The following is a 21,352-nucleotide window of genomic DNA, read 5'->3' as shown; positions in this document are numbered from 1 at the left end:
AGTATGTCACGGAGAAAATGGGAGGTGCCGAAGGCACGAAATTGGATTTGGACTTCGTGGAAATGGAAAGAGTAAGTTATTCAACATTACATTTAATTTACAGGCTCGGTAACACCGAGCTGGAATATGGAGTTAATTTGACATTAAACACCTCATTGTTTGAGGGAATCAAATGTATACCTAAATCTATTACACTTCATAATATAGGAGTAGGATTTTTATTTTATACTGCCATGATTATATTAAATTGTATACTGCGATGGTAGTAAATACATATGTATGTTTAAAATTTGGCACCCGTCTTTCGCTTAGAGGTGCCGAAGCGCTGATGCTTTGTATACTCGTCTCGCATCGCATCAAAACAATACGGCAATGCGGCGAATATCCTTCTAGGGGGTTTGTTTACTAAACACTTTCAAAAACTCCTTGCCGTGTAGAAGCCTCGAGTAGCATACTCGTACCTGCTTCCGGTGTCGGTTCGTCTATTGTTCTTCCTCTAGTGGTTAGTGTAGTCTAGTGTTTTAATAAAAGCATAAAATACCGCAGCGCGGTGTTTCTTTGACAATATATACGTTTTACTCAACTGAAACTGACGATCAAGGAAGGTTTTTTGTGTATGTATGTATTGAATAACATCACAGATTTTAGCGTGTTAGGTTCCGTAAGTTTCGTCTCAAATTTCGATTTCAATATGTTTCAGAAAACAGACGTAACATGCGAACTCGTGGAAGAACTACAAATCAAAACAAAAGAGTTTCTCCAGCCAAATCCGACAGCGCGAGCAAAGATGGCCGCCGTGAAGGGAATCAGCAAACTGAGCGGGCAGGCGAAGAGCAATACCTACCCTCAGCCAGAGGGCGTGCTGGGCGACTGTATGCTGCACTACGGGAAGAAACTTGGAGAGGACACTGTGTTCTGTAAGTAGCGAATTGTAACAAAGTAAACTTAGGCAACTGTAGAAAATGTTTTTTCATTTAAATATTTCTATACCGAATGAAGATGCTCGTTGTTTATCTAATCAGTTAATCGTGGGTGGGCGAAAGACAATACCTATCCTTAGCCAGAGGGCGTGCTGAGCGATTGAAACTGTACAACGTGCAAACGAAGACTTAGAGAAGGCAGTTTTCTGTAAATTAGGGTTAAGTATCAGCGTACTGGAGCTTTTGATACAAAGCACAGCTCCGCTACGTAGTGCTATGCCGTAGCCCCATGACGGAAGTGCTACCTCGTATATACCGGAAAAATGTGATACTGGTGCGTGTCTTGGGCCATAAGTATAATTTGATTAATTAATTTATGATATAATTTATTGTTTCAGCCCAATGTCTCATCGAAATGGGTGAGGCCATGAAAAATATGGCGGACATTAAGTATTCCCTCGACGACAACATCAAACAAAGCTTCCTCGAACCACTGCACCACCTGCAAACCAAAGACCTCAAAGAAGTTATGGTACGTTCCTTATTTGCTTCCATATCTTTTTACATTAAAGGGCACTAGACGAAGCAAGGTTCCAGCTCGTTGCGTGTGCTCAAGCCGTTTGTAATCTACTAAAACCAAACATACTGGTAACTGTCGTAGCAGATTCGCGAGCATTAAATTACATTAACTGAGTAATATTTTTTTGGACACCGCTTCTCTATGCTGGTTACAAATTCAACATGAAATGTTTTTTAGCACCACCGAAAGAAACTACAGGGCCGTAGATTGGACTTCGACTGCAAACGACGTCGCCAAGCAAAAGGTGATTATGATTTACATCATCTTCTTACAGTATAAAGCCCGGTTTGACTCACGTTCGTACCGTACTTGCTAAAGTTCGCGTAGCACGTCGTGAACGTGAGAGCACAGTCGCCAGATAAATTGGAGCAAGTTACTCAAAAATATCTGAAGACACTCTTAAACCTCAGCCTTATCACAGAATAAATAATAGTACTACCGTACAGAAAGGAAACTTCCTACAAAACCGAGGTTTGACAGCGGTTCAGGGTCGAATCATGCTATCCCTTTCAAATATATGGTACTATCCCTTTCGGCTATTTAGGGTTGTCAAAATTCAAGTAATTGTCTTATCTGTGGTCGTGCAATGCTGAGCCGAACGGAGCCGAGTTCGCCCGAAGCGAGGAGATTCGCACCCCTCGCCTTATGAAAGACTTCTGAGAAGTCCGAAATAAGGGCATCTCAACATCTCATAGCCATGCGACATAATTAAAAAAAAATAGGTAGGTAAATGAAAAACTTCGTTATCCTAATAATAGAAATCCTTTAAGCAATATGCACTGTATGACCTCTATATCGCATTAGTGGCCTGTGTTATAGCTACTACTCGTAACGTGAGTCAAGCCATTTCTTTTATTAATATGTTAGCATCTCAACACGGTTTAAATTTAATTACTCATATATACATATTTTGGTTCGGTCAACCTTTAAGTTTGTCTTTGTTTGTTTATATGAATGATTGGCCAGGCCATGGTAAGGCGAGCCCTTACATGAGCCCCAGTCACGGCAATTCTCCAAGACAGGGTATGTGAAATATACTGAATTAATCGTAAATAATTCAAGGCTAGAACTGGTCCCTAATCATGTTTTGATTTAATTTAAGGCTAATAGTGTCTTTTGCTAGATCGATGAGGTACGTACATAGCATTGCTATTAAAACTCATTTGATAGTGAGAAATTAGCAGTGGTATTAACAAAAATGACTCACAAATTGTCATACAATGTTACTCTTAAAGATTTAATTGATTTACATTTGTATGGCGCTAAGACCTCGATATAGGTAGTCATGAGAAAATATTCTGATGAAATGTATTTTTGCATGTCGTTGGACTGATTCAATTATTTAGTTATTTACTCTCCTATTATTAGACGTTTCTTGAAAGGTTACTTGAAACTCTCATTCTAGCAAGGGACGTTTTCAATTTTTATTTTGTGAGCTCAACTCTCACGACAGAGGACGCTTAGGTAGGTGATTTCAATCGTGACGACACTTTTGATCTCATTCTGATATCACTCGCAGCAGATCTGATCCTTCCACTAATATATAAAGAATATTGCAATAAAGAACCAATATTTATGTACTTACTTATATAAGTATTACGAGCAAAATGCACTGCGAGTGCTGTCATAACGAGATCGATTTGTAAGCTTTGAATGCCGCTCCTGTGACAATTTATTAAATTGTATCCAATCAGGCGATCTCTGTATTGAGTAATTGGCAGTTGTTAACCCCCATTACTTTAATATTCGCTCGTTTTTTTTTTCATGTTCCGCTCCTGCCCTGCGCATACTTCGGACCTAATCCATATAACCCGCTTGCGTTTATTTTCGCCGTTTGGTCTGTATTATTTCACTTTTTGTTTGCTGTTTGAATTTGATTAAGCGCTGACACGCCAGGTTCTCAAATTCCAGATGATGAGATACGGCAGGCTGAAGATAAGTTCGCCGAGTCCCTGACGCTCGCGCAGATTGGCATGTTCAACCTTCTTGACAATGACGTAAGTTAGCTTTTCGTAATTTATATTATACATACTACAGTCAACTGCAATAACATCTTGCACATAACGAAGTGCGCAAAAATATGACGCACTCAACTAACAAAATTGTGTTATATATTTTCTAACAATAAGATATTATTGCAGGCGGTTGTACTCTGTACCTAATCTAATAGCAATATTGCTGCTAACGGACCATCCGTTCCGTTTGCAATAAGATTACAAAATCATATCTAAAATTTTGGTTCTCTAACATTTTGATTTGGCACCGCCTTCAAAAACTAAGTAATTACCCGGATGATTATTAATTAGCTTATTATTAGGTATTAATTACTTTTTCGCAGAAATTTGCTTTAGACGGGTTAGGGACTGGACAAAGATAGGGGTGGGGTTTATAAAAATATTTTATTCTTTTCAGTTTGCTGGTTTTTTGAAGGCGGGGTTCCCTTTTTTTAAAAACGAAATGAAATTAAGGTATTTTGTTGTTTTTTTTATTATTATTGTAAACTTACTCTTTGACTGCCGCGAAAGTTATTCATATCCTGTGCCTACAAGCGATGGCAAAGGACTCGAAACTAATGGGTGAGTTTCAGTGGTAATACGAAATATATAACCCGTTAAATTGCTTTGTCAAGATTGTTTTCTAGTGCACAGTCAAAACTGTTATTTTCGGTATTTAAACGATTGTAAATTCCATAACGAGGAGGTTACCTAAGTGAGTGACGGAAGTTTTGTGGATAGACACCAAAGAGGATATAATAGGATAGAGCGGTACTGTCATAGTAAATTTTGTAACCACAGTAAATTCACTGCCATCTATCGACACACGATTAAAACTAAAAACTAAAATATCAAAAAATTTACATATACGGATAAATGATTTTTTTTATTTGCTTTTATTATATTAATTATTTTTATATGATTTTGACCAATGTTCTTTCACTGATATACGTTAAAATTGTTAAATAACAAACGAAACCGTCAACGCCATCTATACGAGAGTAGGCCAAAGGTAGTGGCGCCATCTGATCGAGAATCAAATTTTCTTGATTTTCGAGGCACGTTTTTTCCTTAGACTGTATCCATCTATTACGGAGTTATATCTATCTTTGTTCACACTGAATACGCTCCAAAACTTGTGATGTTATTGTAAACAACATCACAATGATTCACACTCATATTGTTTAACACTTGTGCTTCTAGGTGGAGCAAGTCGCGCAGCTCTCATTCTTCGCGGAAGGGCTACTGGAATACCACCAGCAATGTACGGAGATCCTTCAAGGCCTTGTGTCGACGCTCATGGAGAAGTTAGTACCTTATCCGTTAACTATCATTTGGTGAAGCAAGTCGCTTAGCTCAGTCTTCGCGGAAGGGCTACTAGAGTACCATCAGCAATGTACGGAGATCCTTCAAGGCCTCGTATAGACGCTCATGGAGAAGTTAGTTTAGTATCATACATATCCTTTAACTAGCATTAGCTTTTTACTTTTCTTTAGTGTTTAGGACAATCTGAGATATAGTAACATCTAAAGCTGCATAAAATAAATCTGCTCCAAAAGTCAGATATCGCCGCTATACTTACTCAACCTCGTATCTGCAACACTCATTTGATGACAAAAACACCCGTATTTTAATAAATGAAAGAAAAGCGACATTTCCATCAAATGATTGTTGCAGATATGAGGTTGAGTAAGTATAGCGACGATATGCCAAATAATTATTGATGGTTTTTACAATTATTTGTAACTTAGCTGAATGACATTATTTATAAACGTCAGTCAAATCGAAATGCCCATTTATGTTTCGAAAGTACAAATTTTAATAAATAAAATGCGCCTCTGTGATTGACACCTGAAGAAATAGATTGCTGAAGTGGATAGAGTACGGCGCCATAATTATGTTTGTAGTAACTGGATTGTTAAACAGTCTTTTGACAACCAGACTTATTGAATAATGTACGGAGTCGTGCAGCGCCAGGTACCTACATCAGCTGCCAAATTCGAAGCAGGATTTTTCTATGATTTACAACTCTTCTACAATCAATAACTTTGTTGTTACAACATGCCGACCGCGTTTTATAGCGAAACTAAACATCCTTTGTTAGTTGAGCCTTTATGTCGCTTGGAATATGTCGTTACTTTCCACGGCGTTTCCTAAACCCCCCTGAATAGAGGATGTATGTGTAAAATCGTCGTCAGACATTGGGAAACCTCTGGGAATATAGTAGTTTCTTCCACATTTAGTTCCTAAGAAACTATCGGGAAAACGGTTATTTTCCTGTTTCATATTTTTCCGGAAGGTTTGTTTGGTTTGAGGGCAGGGATGGAAGAATTCGTACATATCTGGTAGGCCTCCGTGGCTCAGTTGGCAGAAGCGATTGGACCGGTGTCAGGGTATCAGAATCGGCCGGAAAGGTGATGGCTACGCTTTTTTGGGATTCAAAAGGAATTCTCATGATCGACTACAAGGACAAGGGTGTTACCATACTGGGACATATTATGCAATGCTATTAGAAAGACTACATGAAGCCAATAAAGATAAAAACCGGCCAAGTCCGAGTCGGACTCGCGCATGAAGGGGTTCCGTACCATTACGAACAAAACGGCAAAAAAATCACTTTTGTTGTATGGGAGCCCCACTTGAATATTTATTTTATTCTGTTTTTAGTATTTCTTGTTATAGCCGCAACAGAAATACATCATCTGAAAATTTCAACTGTCCAACTGTTTCCTATTGATTTTATTTTTTAATTTAATTTTGCTGGGATCTTGTCATAAGGTGCTATATTTCACTGATGCAATGACTTAGATTATTTTTTTCGATATCGATTGATTCTTTCAGTAGCACCATTTTTGAAGGGAAAGAGTGAGAAATGAGGAGAGAATATTTTTTTCTTTATATTTCGCAGAATGTCAACTTGATAGAGGAACCTGACAATGGGTCTAAAATTCTAAATAAACTGATGCATGCTTTCTTCCACAGGAAAGAGGAGGCCGTGAACCGTCCCAAGCTGGAGTTCGTGCCCAAGACCCTCGCCGACCTCCACATCGAGGGTATCCACGACCTGAACAATGGTAGGCGGTACGGTTCCACCCAAAGCCTGTCCCGACCCCGCCAGCATATCCCTCCCTCTGCCTCCGTCGGTGACATCAGCACCAGCGACCCTTTCAAAGCCTGGGAGATGCCCACCCCACCCAAGCCCCGCCCTAACCCTACGGCGTATCAGTTCAAACCCCACCCGGCGCCAAGAAATCAGTTTAACGGCAGAGACCCATGGAAAGGTGACTTTAGGTTTTTATTTGTTTTATTTTTGTTTTGGTTGTGGATTGCTTTTCGTGGTGGGTATTCGGTGTGGGGAAATGTGGAAGGTGAAGGTTTTTTACATACTTCGCAAAGTAGATAGTGCAAGGTGAATCAACTGTTGTCAAATTTGAACAGTGTTATTATGTTACCACGAAATTTCTCTCTCCAAATTCATCTAAATAACTAATATAATATTATATGTGTGGTTACGGGCCTATTAACATGTAGTTTTTTTGGGTGATACATAAATAAATAATAGTTAGCGTTAGCCCGACGAACGCGAGCTGTATCTGTAGATAATCAGTTCTTTTTGTTCTATACTTCGAATTGGTCTCATATATCAACTGCTTGATATTTGTAGTTCTTTTTTTAAAGCACTTTAATCTATTCAATCCTCAAACCATAAAGGCAGCTGTTACAGCAAAAAAGTTGATTAACCTTGTTAACACATGTTGAGTGAAAAGTATTGCGATCCACAGTCAAACGTCACGTTTGTCTCGTGGCCGGCGCTCGCACGCTTACCGCGGACTGCAGCACTCTGAACTCTCAGGAAAAAAATCTTCTTAAGATAAATAGTACAGAAACACTGAAGGATGCAAAACATATGAATAACGAATACCTACCAATGACTACTTGTGGTTAGGTTTTACGAGAACAGACGCATATAAATATGTGCCTCATCAATGAATCCGTTACTCGTTATAATGAATTGTTTATTCTGCAATCATTATTTACTTGGTTATACTTACATTAGATCTAACAACTTTATTGGCTGGTAGACTTTCAATGATTACGTCTTACGTTTTTGATGGGATTCATTATCACTTTTTGCTTCTCATTGAAGGAAAAATAACTTTAAATAAGACGTAGTTTTGTGGAATGTGCCATATTATTTTATAAAATTAAAACTTTTGATAAAGTTGTGTGATATATAAAATATAAACATTTTCTTTGTTTCATATACCTAAGTAGGAATGCCTATTTAATTCAGTTTGTCTCAAAACTCATTATATTATTTATCTGAGAGGTAATCATGTTCTGCATTGAGTATAGTGGTGTTTCTGTACTATTAATATGTACCTCTGTGTTAACATCAAATGTATACATACACACCAAAACATAACTAACACTCGTGACTAATTTACCCAGGGATTTTTTACGGGGTGTTTTAGGGAAAGGATTTGGTAGGTTTTTTGTAATTTTCTAATAAAATAATTTGTTTAATCGTTCTTTCAGAATTCACTTCAGCATTTTGTATATTACTTACTACGGTTTACGGTAAATCTGTACAGTAAAACAGTTTTTTTCGCAGGTTGCCGAGAGTCCATTCCCTTTCCTACCTATACCTATCCCAAAATCAACTATCTATAATGTTTACTTTATTATTAATGTCATAACATATTATGAAGCAATATGCAACGAATCTTAACAATATTAAAAAAAGAACAATATTTTTATTAAAATGCATTTAATAATATCGTTGCATATAGCTTGTATTTTTCTATGAATGAATGTTATGTGTCCCTTATCACTGATACTGTCCTGTGATTTTTCTCTGAATTGATAATCGTAATATTGTCATTTCCTGAAACTAATTTTCGATAGCCGAGTAGCGAGTATTTGATGTGTCTTATCTTCTATATGTGTGTTCTATGTTCTGTCCACCGACGAACAAATTGACGTGCACTATGCAGAAGTCCTACGACATCGTACTAAAAGCAACACTCTTAACTGACCATTTTAGCGCTTATGTCTTTGTAATAAGGTTTACGAATCGTTAATGAACTGTGCGGCCGATAGTACTGCACAACATCCCAGAAACATCAAAGTTGAACACGAATTTACTTATCGTTAGTATGAAGAGTACCCCAATGTAGATGTCCATTTTTGATTTTATTATAAACCTGGTAAAATTTTTAAATACTTGAAGCACATCTTCAAGTTTACCGTCATATAGTTATCTTAAGAACTGTCGAGGTCAAAATTAATGTGCGTTCAAAAATACCGGGCTTTTTAAAACTGCAAATTCAAAAAGGTCTACAGCGATGCGGCATTTGTAATATTCCCATTTGTACGAAAGGGTGGTCTTCCAGCTGTCCAATATGGTCGAATGTGCATTTGAGTTTCACATTTTACTTAATGAGAGAGTGAGACGTAATGCACATTGGACCGAGATATTGGACAGATGGAATACCACCCAAAGGGATCTCTTGAATACAAGTTCGAACTATATAAATGTTACCGCCTCCGGCTCGGGACTGCCGTCTGAGCTTTTAGAGCGTTTTCACATTATCCGATACTACATCCGCGTAGTCGGGCCGGGCCTCGGGGGCGCGCCCGGGCGCCACCTTAGCGGTCACGAACACTACAATAAACATTATGCCTACGCATACGCCTACGCATATACAAACAAATATTATCGGTCCGACAGCTGACGGGGGGCTCCGACATGGCTGAATTTATCGGAAGCGCCTTTCCGATATCGGATGTCGGAAGGCGCCTATTTATTTATTAATTTATTTAAAAAATTAAATCAAGCAACAAGGCCCATATTTCATTTCATTTATTTTATTCTTAAACAATACACTCATTGTGTCAGAAATCACATTAAATACAATTTATAAATAACAATAATAATAAACACATTTATACTAATACTAAATAACAATTATAAATACCTTAAATTAGCGACTCATCAAATATTTCATCAATACTATAGGAGCATCTAGTCAATAAGAACGACTTCAAATTACAAAAACAGTTTGATGCCAAGACAAGAACAGCTGTAGGAGAGTGCCATTGGTATTAAGTCCGCCTTTTTCGCGTTGTCTATCAGAGAAACAGCTATTTCTTACATTTTACTTCCTTCCGACTCCGATACCGGATCGGACAATGTGAAAACGCTTTTATAGTTAAACTTAGCACTAATAGTACCTATGTGGCGGCCCGTCCGTTCACAAATCAACGCCTATCTTACTACCACTACTTATAAGGCTTTTACCTGACTTGGCGGTATGAAACCGGTGTGATACCTATCAGTATTGCTTCAGCCCATTTTATGAAAGCTAGCAATCTGTAATACAAAGGTGGCCCCTGTTTCACCACGCTGACAATTGTCGCCTGACAATGACAATTCACCGTAAATTGCTGGTCCATAAACATTCACACTAAGTACCTCTCTACTTACTAATCCAGAAATGTACAGAAAAATGTCATTATTAGGTTTCAATTGGAAGTTAGAGAAATAGGCGACCAAAATAGTTATTTTTTTTGTTTAACCGCTCGTGCTAATATTGATAGCAAGCGAAAGATTCCAAAATGCGAATGGTTAGAAAAGTGGAATCTTGAGCGTTGCGAGGGTTTCAAGGCGAGGGTTACACAATTTTTTCACACCAGCTCTTGATTGTTTAACCTTTTGAACGCCAAGCATTGACGTAACTCGACGTGACACCGCAATGAAGCAAAATAAAACCTTAGAGAACAATAGTGATTACAAAACAGGATATCGATATTTTCACTGATTTCGTTTTTGACATACTTAGATTAGAAGAACCACTACACAGGTGTTTTACAATATAATATTAGATAATTCTGGCTTTTAGCTCTACTAAAAACCTTTAAATAACGTATTTAAATATCAAAATGTACTTGTAACTTCCACTCAAATCTCTCAATAATGCCACATCACTACTTGGTGGTGACGTCAGGCATCGGACGTGAAGTGCCGTCATGGGCGCACGGAACACTGATAAGCGCGCGTTACTCAGAGATGTGCAAACCCGTTGTCGATTATTATTACCTACTAATTAGCAAACTGCAGTATCGTTACAATAAAATAAATGCATAAGGGGTTACATTATCACAAAAGGTCAGTACCGTCTTTCAAACCAAGTTGTTTAAATTAAGCACGAAAACAAGTACCGTAACAGCACAAATAGCAGTTATTTTAGCAAAAACAACTCCTATTACAAAATGTATGGGATTAAGCCATATCTATTATTGATGGCGCTAGCGTGTTTGTCGGAACTGCGCGAAACGATTTCTATTAGGAGATTGTTACTTTCATATAATAATATTATTCCTCCATGACTCGGTCACATCACTAGGCGACGTCAAGTGCCGTTTTTGGCGTGGCTAGCTATGCTATTTACTGGGTAAGTCGTATTATAACATAATGTTGTTTTTTTTTAACCTTCTATTCATAGTTGAATTGTAATAAAGTTATACAATAAAGTAGAAGGGCAAAATAAAATAATGCAAATACAAACAAAGAAATATAGTTATTTATTAAAGAGTCTTTGATAAATTAAGTTTGGACGGCAAATGACGTCGGCGGCGTGAGTGGCACAAAATGTCGACGACGTGATTTACCGTCTTTGGCGGTCAAAAGGTTAAAAACTGATAAGAAAGTTGCATTTTATACATGTGAGGCAAAGTAATCAAATGCAAATTTTGAGTTGTTTTCTTATTTGCTGGTAGAATTGAATTTTAAATGATGATTTTGAATGATAAATATTTAATAACATTCATTTTGAATCGATTTGCTTTGATTTTGTTTGATATTTTACAGTTAGTATTTTCCTTGTGTTGGTGTGGTGAAAAATGTTGTTTCACTTGGTGGCAAAATTTGTTTAACCCAATTTTATTAGAAAGTGTCTTGCTTACAAGTAACAAGTTTTCGTAAAACGGGGCCCCTAATTGGCAAGGATGCGAGGGTGCTTTCGCTTCGGCGCTAATCTGGAAGGTATACTGCATCGCACTGATTCCACACTGACTAGTCAGCAACAGCGTAAATGATGTTGAGATAAATGGTACTGAGTATGGACTTTGTCTGATTGCGTCGGGGAGAAGACGGCTCGCGCGCGGGCACGCCGGATCACAAGCCGCCGTCGAACCTCGAGCTGTTCCCTGGCGGCAACAACTCGCGCTCCAACAACGGTAACACACACCGCCACCACACACTACTGATCTGATAATGCGTGAATTCAAACACAGAGTCTGGCGTAGGAGCAGCAACTTAGGCCGCGGTCATTACATACATTTGGTCGAGCGCAATGTATGAATAGCCTTGATTTGCTGCACGCCACTTGCGTCCAGTCCGCGGCCTTAGTGTAGCTTGTTCTTTAAGTCACTTGTGACGGCTATGACAGACTTAGCGCCACTTGCACCATCCCACTAACGGGGTTAACCGGTTAAACCTGGAGTTAACCATGGTTACCAGTACAATTTGACACTGGGTTAACGGGTTAACCGGGTTTTGTTTTGATTATTTAAGTCCTGTAAGGCCTGTATGGTTAACTAGGTGCTAAAAAGGAAGGTAAAAAATAAAGCCCTCGACTCAGTCATTGAGCTAAATGTGTATTGTGCAAGTATGTCTGGTTCGATTTCACGCGTCTATTAGATTAGTTGTCTGTTCATTGCGTTTGTGATCTTAAGCCGGTCAATCATTTCGGTTTATTTGTTTGCTCAATTAAAAGCTTCAAGTTTTTGGAGACGCTCACTAGTCACACAGATACCTACATATTAGCTCTACAAACAAAATATCAACAAACACAACACATGAACATAACATATACATAGGTACTTATACCTACTTAAATAGAAATATGACAGTTTTAAATTCAGCTAGTCCGCTCTGATTTTCTAGATGCAAAAAAGACTACCGAGTATAAAACTGCTAATTTATTTAGCTTTTACCATTTCAATAACATCGATTTAAAAAACTTGTTTATATATCAACAAGGCATTTAATGAGGCTTCCTGGCCACTGATATCAAAGGCATAAAAGTGACGCTGAACTTGTGTATTTCTAGCATAAAATTCTGTTGTTTTTCAAGAAAATGTATTTTGTTAACTGCTGTTTCGCAGTGGCTACTTTCCATTTTTTTCTAATTCATGCCTTATAATATAAAGTGCTTTTACTGTGATTTATTATATAAAACAAGTCTTAAGAGGCCGGTGTCGATTTTAGTCGCAAAAATGTAAAATTGATAGATTTAGTCGGTGAAATTGTACACCATTAGCACGTCTTCTTATCTGGCCTTTTATCAGATCAATTTTTTGAAAACTCACTAAATTAGTAATGATTTTTTTCTGATGGACGTTTAGGTAAACGCGAATAAAGCACTGATTTTGTCGCTCTTATTTGTAAATTTCGTAAAGTTTGGACTGCTAAAAATGGTAAACTAGTACCACATATTCTGTACTTGACCTTTATCAGATTACATTTCTGTTATATGACTTAGAGTTAGAGAAAATGAAAGTTAAACGAATTCAATTTTCTCCAGAAATTACTTCAAAACAAGTGACAATATCTCTGAAAATCGACTTAATTTCAACGTAATTTTGATACTTAAACAATCTACAACATTTGCTGAAACTATTCTTATACATCAATTTGTATAATTTACCACCATAATTTTTTGATGAATTTTTAAAAACTGCCCCTTCTTTTCATATATTATCGGTGACGCACGCTCGCGACCTCATTATTAAAAGGCAAGATGAGAAGACGTGCTAATAGAAACCAATACTTGTTATTTAGATATTACGTAACAAAACGTGTATAATTTCAACGACTAAATCTATCAATTTTAAATTTTTGCTCCAAAATCGACTACGGCCTCCTAACCTAGTTTCTAGACAACATCTTTTACAACTAAACACGTACATTAAATCACGTAGCTGAAATTTTGGTTAGTAATTTTTCTTATCGAGTGCTGGGTTTATTTTAATAGTGTTGTTGACTGATTCGCTTGTTTGTTTTCGTTCGATTCTCCTTTCTACTGGCATTAGTCGTGTCATGCATGTCGCAGTCATACATTTGTTTCTCGCGACATCAACTATAGTGTTACGACGAAAATGTTCGCTATACGTCGCATGATTTCATCGTAGAGCTTACAGCCATGTTAAAAACCATTCGTACGAACTAGTCCATCTAATTTTTATTCAGAATTATCTCGTAGTAGAGACTACTGTGGATTTATGTTATTTATAAAACGATATGTTACTCAAGTAGTATCTACGAAGGGAAATCACGCTTGACGCTGCTTCATGAACGAAATAGCTTTTACAAAATTGTTGCCAATCTACCTGCCTACCTGTAGGCTTTACAAGTTGATTGTCGTTCAAATGCATAAGTAGATTGCAATGACCCAGGCAGTAGGTATCTTCAGGTCTTCTACATGTCAACAAAAATAACTTAATCCGATAGAGCTATGGCAAGTGTAAGTACGTTGTAAATCGAATCGTAACTTTTTTTCATTAGACATGGTTCCATGTTTTATTTTGCTTTGTGAAAAATTCTAAATATTATTTTTGTGAAGAGTTTTTCACCGTGAAAATGAAGCTCTGATACAACTGGATACGTATATAAGATAAAGCAAATGACTTAGAAATAAAGGTACTTAGTTTACTACACAAATTCTCGCTTGTCTTCGCCTAATGTCGGACAACGAGTGAAGATCTTATACTTTCATGATATACCTAAATTATTTGTCTTTGTCATGGCAATCGATGTGTGATTTACCATTTGAAAAACAATCAACTCTTATATGTACCAAAATTTAATTATTTCGGGTTGATGTTTAGTACTCGGTACATTTTTGTTGTCTTTTATTAGGTAGATTTTAGACATGTTTGGTAGTTATAATAGAATTTCAACACAAATGAGATCTTACCATAATATGTTTAAAAAAACATGCAGATTGTTTTACATTACCGTGATTTCTATGTCAACGATTAAGCCAGTGCCAACAAGAAGTAGGTACACAGCAAATATAATATTTAAAACCACATGGTAAGGTCTCATTTCACTTGCAACTATATTCGTGTACCTAACGACGAGTGTTGCGCAGCGTCGCCGCTGCCGTCGCCGGTGAAGTCGCCCGCGCGGACGCCGGTGGCGCCCGCCAAGGGCCCGTGCTGCACCGCGCTCTACGACTTCGAGCCTGAGAACCAGGGCGAGCTTGGATTCAAGGTACTTAAATCAATAATATCAATATACAACTACAACAGCAGCTATATGAATATGAAACTTTTTAAAGGTCATGAGGGTCGGAAATTGCACAAAATTTAACTTTATCACTTTAAAATAAGGTCAAAATTGTGGTGGAAATATATTCTTCCCTGTCCTAAAGGCTCAAAACTTACAACCATAACGACATGACTCGCCTGTACCCAGTTATAATCGTAAGCATGCTTGGTGCAACTGACCGGTAATTACCGGCCTGATCAACGTCACTCAGCAGAGAACTAAGAAAACTCCCACACAATAAAACTTAGCGAACGCTTTAACGCTGACAGACGGTCTGGTGCAACCGACCCTTAGATTCCTAATTAATAATGTTTCTTTTGTTTTATTGAATAGAGTTTTAGAACAAAAAAAAAGATATACATAATAATGTATAACGGAAATGAAACAATTTATGTCATGTAGGAATTAGATAATTGGATTAAACAATTTTTATAGAAATTTTACGTTACTTTACGAATGCCTTGCAGAGTTAGTTTCGCCCGAACCTAGTCTATATTTAATTTTGCCACATTTAACTCCAATCATGTCGTGTTCCCCAGGAAAACGATGTGATCACACTGATCAACAAAGTGGACGACAACTGGTTCGAGGGCTCCGTCAACGGCAAGACCGGCTACTTCCCCATCAGCTACGTTCAGGTCACCGTGCCTCTGCCCAACATGTAAACCCAATTCTGGCCGTACCATCTTACTGAGCTGATCGCTCACTCGAAAACTCAGAACAACAACTATGACTGAAATCTGTATCAATAGACAAACGCCTCGGACACGAAACGCAGCAGACCTGATGCCGACTTCCATACATTGGTCAAAACATTGTATTGCGGTCGGCGTCAGCGTTGAGCGTGCGTTCCGTGGCCGTCGGGTATTGACACACCAAATTGAGCTATGTTTAGTACTGTACTAGATGGTGCTGCACAGAGCCTATATATTGGGAATTGAATAGGAACTGTACGCGTTTGTGAGTTTGCCATCTTGTGGCTTAAAATAGGGGTTAATTACTGTAAAGTGCAGCGGCGATACAGTTACATATTATAAATCCTGCTCTTATCTCGATGATCAATGTGTAAGCCCGTAAGCAGGAGACTCCTGTACTACTTTGAGTATTTACAGTTCACGCATCCTCCCTAGCTTAATGATCTTCCGCAAATTTCACAGAACCGTACAGCGCTATCTTGTTCAGTGGTAAAAAATCTACTCCCATTCCTGCATTTATGTTTTTTTTTTGTTTTTGGTTAGGTACAAGCATGCATAGATAAGATTGCGCATTTATAGTGATTTTTCTGAACTTTCGACTTGTGTGGGCTCGGTAAGAGTTGTAATAACACCCGCTCGCAACGCCGGCAACTTCGTGTCGGGGATATTTTGTCAATCACCTAGCCTAATGTGTGTATGTTAAATGGTGTTTTGAAGCCAATATTGTAAACAAGCAGCTAACTTGTTATTTACTCTATAATTGTCACACGCAACTGAAGAAGTGCTAATTGAACAAACCATGATTCAGGCATTATGACAGCTTAAATTTTCGAATATTTAATACAAGGCCGGCAACGCACTTACAACCCCTCTGGTGTTGCGGGTGTCCATGGGCGGCGGTAATCGCTTACCATCAGGTGATCCGTCTGCTCGTTTGCCTCCTATTTCATAAAAAAAAAAAACAGTAGAACGAAGTTTTTCTAAATTTGTTATACATTTGTTTACGTTGTTGACAAACACCATTTGAGAGTTCGTGTAAGACTATGACTGGTCCTCTTGGCCCCACTGCGGCAATATGATTGTATGAATATAATATTGTATAAATAACAAAAAAAATACATTCAAGTTTACATGTACTGTAATCGTGTAAAGGGGGTCCATAGGTATACCGTTCATAAATAAAGTCAGATCCAATGCCCACAACCAGTGAACAAACGCAATCACGGCGTCCTTCATAAGGCACAAAATCATGTAACAGGTGTCTTTGCGGCTAGTATACGAATGTAAATTAATCTACTGAAATAAAATCGCTGCAAGACAGGAGTAAATTTATCTCATCTTATGTTCGATAATTTGTACCATACAATACAAATATGTATCCCTTAATGCCGCATTTGAACCTAAATTAGAGTTAGACCGAGGTAAGTATGCAACGATTTTGATAGCACACGCGGTGAAAGTGTTATTTATACGTCATAATTTCATAGAAGTATGCCGTTTTGAAATAACACTTGCACTGCGTGTGCTATCAAAATCGTTGCAAACTTGGTCTAACTCTAACACCAAATGACAAGACAGGCAAAATGTCTTCGACGGCAACGTAGTCAAAGGCTGCCACGATTTCAAATCGTTATAAAAATTGTTATATTCACCACGCAGTATTAAGTAGATGCCTTCTTGATTTCGTCTGAACTATGTCAAAAGCTCAATGTTATTAGTAATGAAGTTTCCTCCTAAATAATACATACTCATTATTTTATCTGTGGTTACCTTGTTTTTTACGAACGTATATATTTTGGTCACGTCTTCCAAGGTTTTTTTTACCTTCCTGATTTAGCAGTGTAGCTATTTTATTGGACATTCCACAATGTGTTTGCCTGTATGAAAATGACATGTATTTTTTTACGAAACGAGAGATTTACCGTTCTGATTTTACTACATGAAATTATGAAAATAAATTGTAGGTACAAACTAGGCTCCGTTTAAAGTTTAAACATTTAAATTATGTTTGGGCTGAATGATTATATTATGTTTACGTTGCCATTTACTTATTTTTTACATTTTGATGTATTGAATGTGTCAGTTAAGTATGTTTTAAGTATGCGACTGCATTATGTTAATATTGTATTAAAGCATATGGCCGTGTTTTGGCAAACTAGCAACCAATGGTAATTAAATAGCATTAGAACGTGTGTTAAGACAGATACCTTCCAACTTATAGCTAGGAAGTCAAGGAAGTGTGTTACAATAATTAGAATTAAGCCTAGGATGGTCGGATGAAGGAGTTTTGAATATGCAAATCCCACCCCTGAAGCTAGGTACCTGTAGACATTGGTTATTGAGCACGAGACTTGAGAATCCTAGGCTTACGATAATTGTCTAGAGAGTAGTAACGAAGCACCAAAATAAAGCCACGCGGTGCGAAGAGTTAGGACACGTTCGTATTAAGCTCATAAGTTTGCGACTCAATATGAGCCTTAGCGTCCAATACTATTTACAGTACAGATTTGGATATAGTATGAATTTTATGAGATGATTTTTTCGGCTCGGGCCCTAATCTGTTAAACAAAAGCCTGTTTCTTTTATGGAGACGCGTCTTAGGCGAGTGCCAAAGCAACTATGTCGTTAAAAAGTATTAAGGTTCAAATGTATGTAACAGATCATTTTGAGATACCGAGTTTAGGTAATGTAGAACGATCGGTCGCTTGTGTATATGGCCTGTCAGGTAACAGAATGAGCTGTTACAAATTTTTGAACCATATAAATAAGGCGTTGCTTTTTAAACGAGTTTGTTCCCGTTTATTCAGTAGCGGTAGCTACCACCGATGCATAAAAGAAACAAAGGCTTTTGCTTAACAGATTAGGCCCTAGCCGAAAGAATCGTTTGATAATTTTCATACTACACCACCAGGTGTACTAACTCGGCCGACTATGAGCCCAATGTAAGATAACGATAATGCCCATAGCTACGCAAACTAGGTGGAGACGAGCAGCGGCTCGATACCTTCGGCAGTATCAATTTTGAGAAGTGATATTTTCAAGTAATGTTTGTAAATTAGTTATTGTGAATCTATTTTTGTAGATGCGCTCTCACATTTGTATAGTATTTCCTCTCAACGTATGGTTAGCTGGACCCGTTATCACATTATTTCAAAACAGTGACAGCACAGGACATGTATTAGGATTATCGTGTAATACTAGTTAACAATACGAGATTAGATTTTATAGTTATATCTTTGCGGGTAATTATTTATCTAAATGGAGAATGTATACAATGTATGTAATACTTAATTATGAGGATGGAGATGTAAGAGTTGTTGCAATCTTGCCAGGAGTTTGTGGCGTTTCGATGTTTGATGTTTTATGGCGAAGTGTAATATAATATAAACATATTATAATGTCATTGTGATAACGTTAGATATCGTGCTGTTGGTGCAGTGTCCTAAACCGTATAATTATTACTTAAATCAATTTTACAATTCGCTCATACTTTTATATATATTTTTTTGCATAATATTTTTTCTTTTTTAATTGTAAACTAAAAAAACATTATTCAATTAGGAATTTTACTTCATGGCCTCTATTAAAATAGTATTGTTAAATGTACTTGTAATAATAGCACTTATTGAATAAGATCTTAAATCGTCATATTTCACTTTGTCCAAATATTGATGTTGCAGTAATCTCATTCGATTCATTTTCATAGTAATCATAATAAAGTGAATGGACCCCATTGAATCACATTTCTGGCATACAAAAGACAATACCTAGATCTAATGTTAGTTACACGTAAGTTCATGATAATTGTTCTATCTTCAAGTCTCCTTAATGTAAGTATTTTGAAAGAAGAATACATTCATTAATCGTATGAGGATGTCGTGTTTTAATGTTCGGTGTGTGGGACAAGACACTCACTGGGCTGTAAGAGCGCGTCTACGCTGACTCAACTGTCAGATTTGACAAATCAACCAGTATAAACGCGCCTTAACATCACATGTTCCAATTTTAATCGATGTATGTACTCAATCTCTAACTAAACAGAGTCCTCCTAAAATGAGTTTAAAATGTTGTTATGCGTAAAGTACGTATTATTGACCAGATAAATATCTAGTTGACTTTCGCTATATTTATCGTTGACTTAAATCATATCCATGAAATGTTTGTTCAGTGTTGCTTTATATCCTCTAGTGTTCTACTTGGTACCCTGTATTATATTGTAATGGACTGTTGTCCAGCTGACACAAGTAGGTAACCTACTGGGAAAGCTGGTTTTGCTAATCTAGCGCGCAAATACTCCACCAACACCTGGAGACAATTAACTACAATTTTGAGAAGTTAAAACACTTGCAGCGCCAAGGTACCTACTACCTACATACATAATATATTATTATTCCTGTCCATGTTACTGTAATTTTAAATATGTACTACAACTGTAATTTGTTAGAAATAAACTTGACGATTTACGACATGTAATATAAATTAAATATTGATTTGTATTAAAATTTATCCAAAAACTTATTGCTCGTTTTCGCCTCCTAATAAAATGTTAACAATTACATTGTTGTTTCTTTCCCCTACCCTACCCCACACCCAACAGATTTATATGTATCATTTCATAGAACAGAGCCCGTATGACCTATGTACAGTTAGCTGCTGAGAAAAGGTACCCCCTGCATAGAAGTTTGTATGCATTTCAAGTGCTAAGCAAATAGTATTGCTGACTGTATCTTGAATGGTAAACTCGTGTATTAACCGTGGTCTCACTGCTTTGTACCACAGTGAGTCCACGGGGTATGTTTTAGGGTTCCGTACCCAAAAGGTAAAAACGGGACCCTATTACTAAGACTCCTCTGTCCGTCTGTCTCCTCATCCACCGCTGTCAGGCCACTGAATTCCCAAAAACAAACAAGAATTTGAAACAATTCTAGGAATTGACACGAAAACCTTATGCTGGCGCCATCTGTGAAATACTTGGACCGGCCAACCGCATTTGCTGTGTGTAGGTATTCAATAATACAGCATGTATTTTTAATACAACTGCAAATTGAAATGAGACTAAGGTTTCAGTGCTACGAAACAATTCCCCTAAAAAATTTCTAAAGTATACAGTATAGTCCCACTAGCTTCTGCCCAAAACGATGATGATAATTGAAAAAACCGACCAAGTGCGAGTCGGACTCACGCACCGAGGGTTCCGTACTTTTTAGTATTTGTTGTTATAGCGGCAACAGAAACACATCATCAGTGAAAATTTCAACTGTCTAGCTATCACGGTTCATGATACAGCCTGGTGACAGACAGACAGACGGACAGCGGAGTCTTAGTAATAGGGTCCCGTTTTTACCCTTTGGGTACGGAACCCTAAAAACTATCCTATGTCCATCTCCAGGGCTCAAATGATCTCCATACCAAAACCAATCTAAAATTGGTTCAGCGATCTATGCGTGAAGAGTTAACAGAGTTATATACTTTTGCATTACTTAATAATATTAGTAGCGATCACAAATTTCACTTTTACATTACAAAAATATACAAAACGTTTCAAAATAAGCAAACTAATAAGCAAAAATAAAATAAAATAAGCACACTAGGTTTTTTCCGAAAAGTAAAAGCTGATAGAGAACTCCTCCTATATTATTATATGTAAAACAGTGCAAGAGTAACTGTTCGTCTCGTTACCTCTTCATGTTTGCACCACTTAATAAATAAATATTATAGGACATTTTTACACAAATTGACTAAGCCCCACGGTAAGCTCAAGAATGCTTGTGTTGTGGGTACTCAGACAACACGGTGGTTAAAAAATAAGTGCATTCCCGTTGCCA

At 37.4% G+C, this 21,352-nt stretch overlaps 1 protein-coding gene across 7 annotated transcripts in view; it reads left to right on the top strand.

Annotated features, from left to right (window-relative positions):
• Positions 1–19,399, top strand: part of LOC134748873 (endophilin-A) — a 60,009-nt gene extending 40,610 nt beyond the window's left edge. For 2 of the 7 annotated variants that reach the window (XM_063683701.1, XM_063683700.1), the window contains exons 3-12: positions 3–71; positions 701–917; positions 1,319–1,452; positions 1,678–1,744; positions 2,467–2,523; positions 3,412–3,497; positions 4,698–4,801; positions 6,477–6,775; positions 14,654–14,775; positions 15,372–19,399. In XM_063683701.1, the coding sequence (XP_063539771.1) occupies positions 3–71; positions 701–917; positions 1,319–1,452; positions 1,678–1,744; positions 2,467–2,523; positions 3,412–3,497; positions 4,698–4,801; positions 6,477–6,775; positions 14,654–14,775; positions 15,372–15,497 (1,281 nt within the window). In that variant the 3' untranslated portion in view covers positions 15,498–19,399. Of the gene's footprint in view, positions 1–2; positions 72–700; positions 918–1,318; positions 1,453–1,677; positions 1,745–2,466; positions 2,524–3,396; positions 3,498–4,697; positions 4,802–6,476; positions 6,776–11,645; positions 11,736–14,653; positions 14,776–15,371 lie in introns of all 7 variants that reach the window. The other 5 variants (XM_063683705.1, XM_063683704.1, XM_063683706.1 and 2 more) reach the window with 5 other exon arrangements.
• The last annotated feature ends 1,953 nt before the right edge of the window (positions 19,400–21,352 follow it).

The sequence above is a fragment of the Cydia strobilella genome, chromosome 17, assembly GCF_947568885.1.
Source record: "Cydia strobilella chromosome 17, ilCydStro3.1, whole genome shotgun sequence".
Classification (NCBI taxonomy): domain Eukaryota; kingdom Metazoa; phylum Arthropoda; class Insecta; order Lepidoptera; family Tortricidae; genus Cydia; species Cydia strobilella.
Note: the sequence above shows the minus strand (reverse complement) of the source record. Positions and strands in the feature narration are given on the sequence as shown.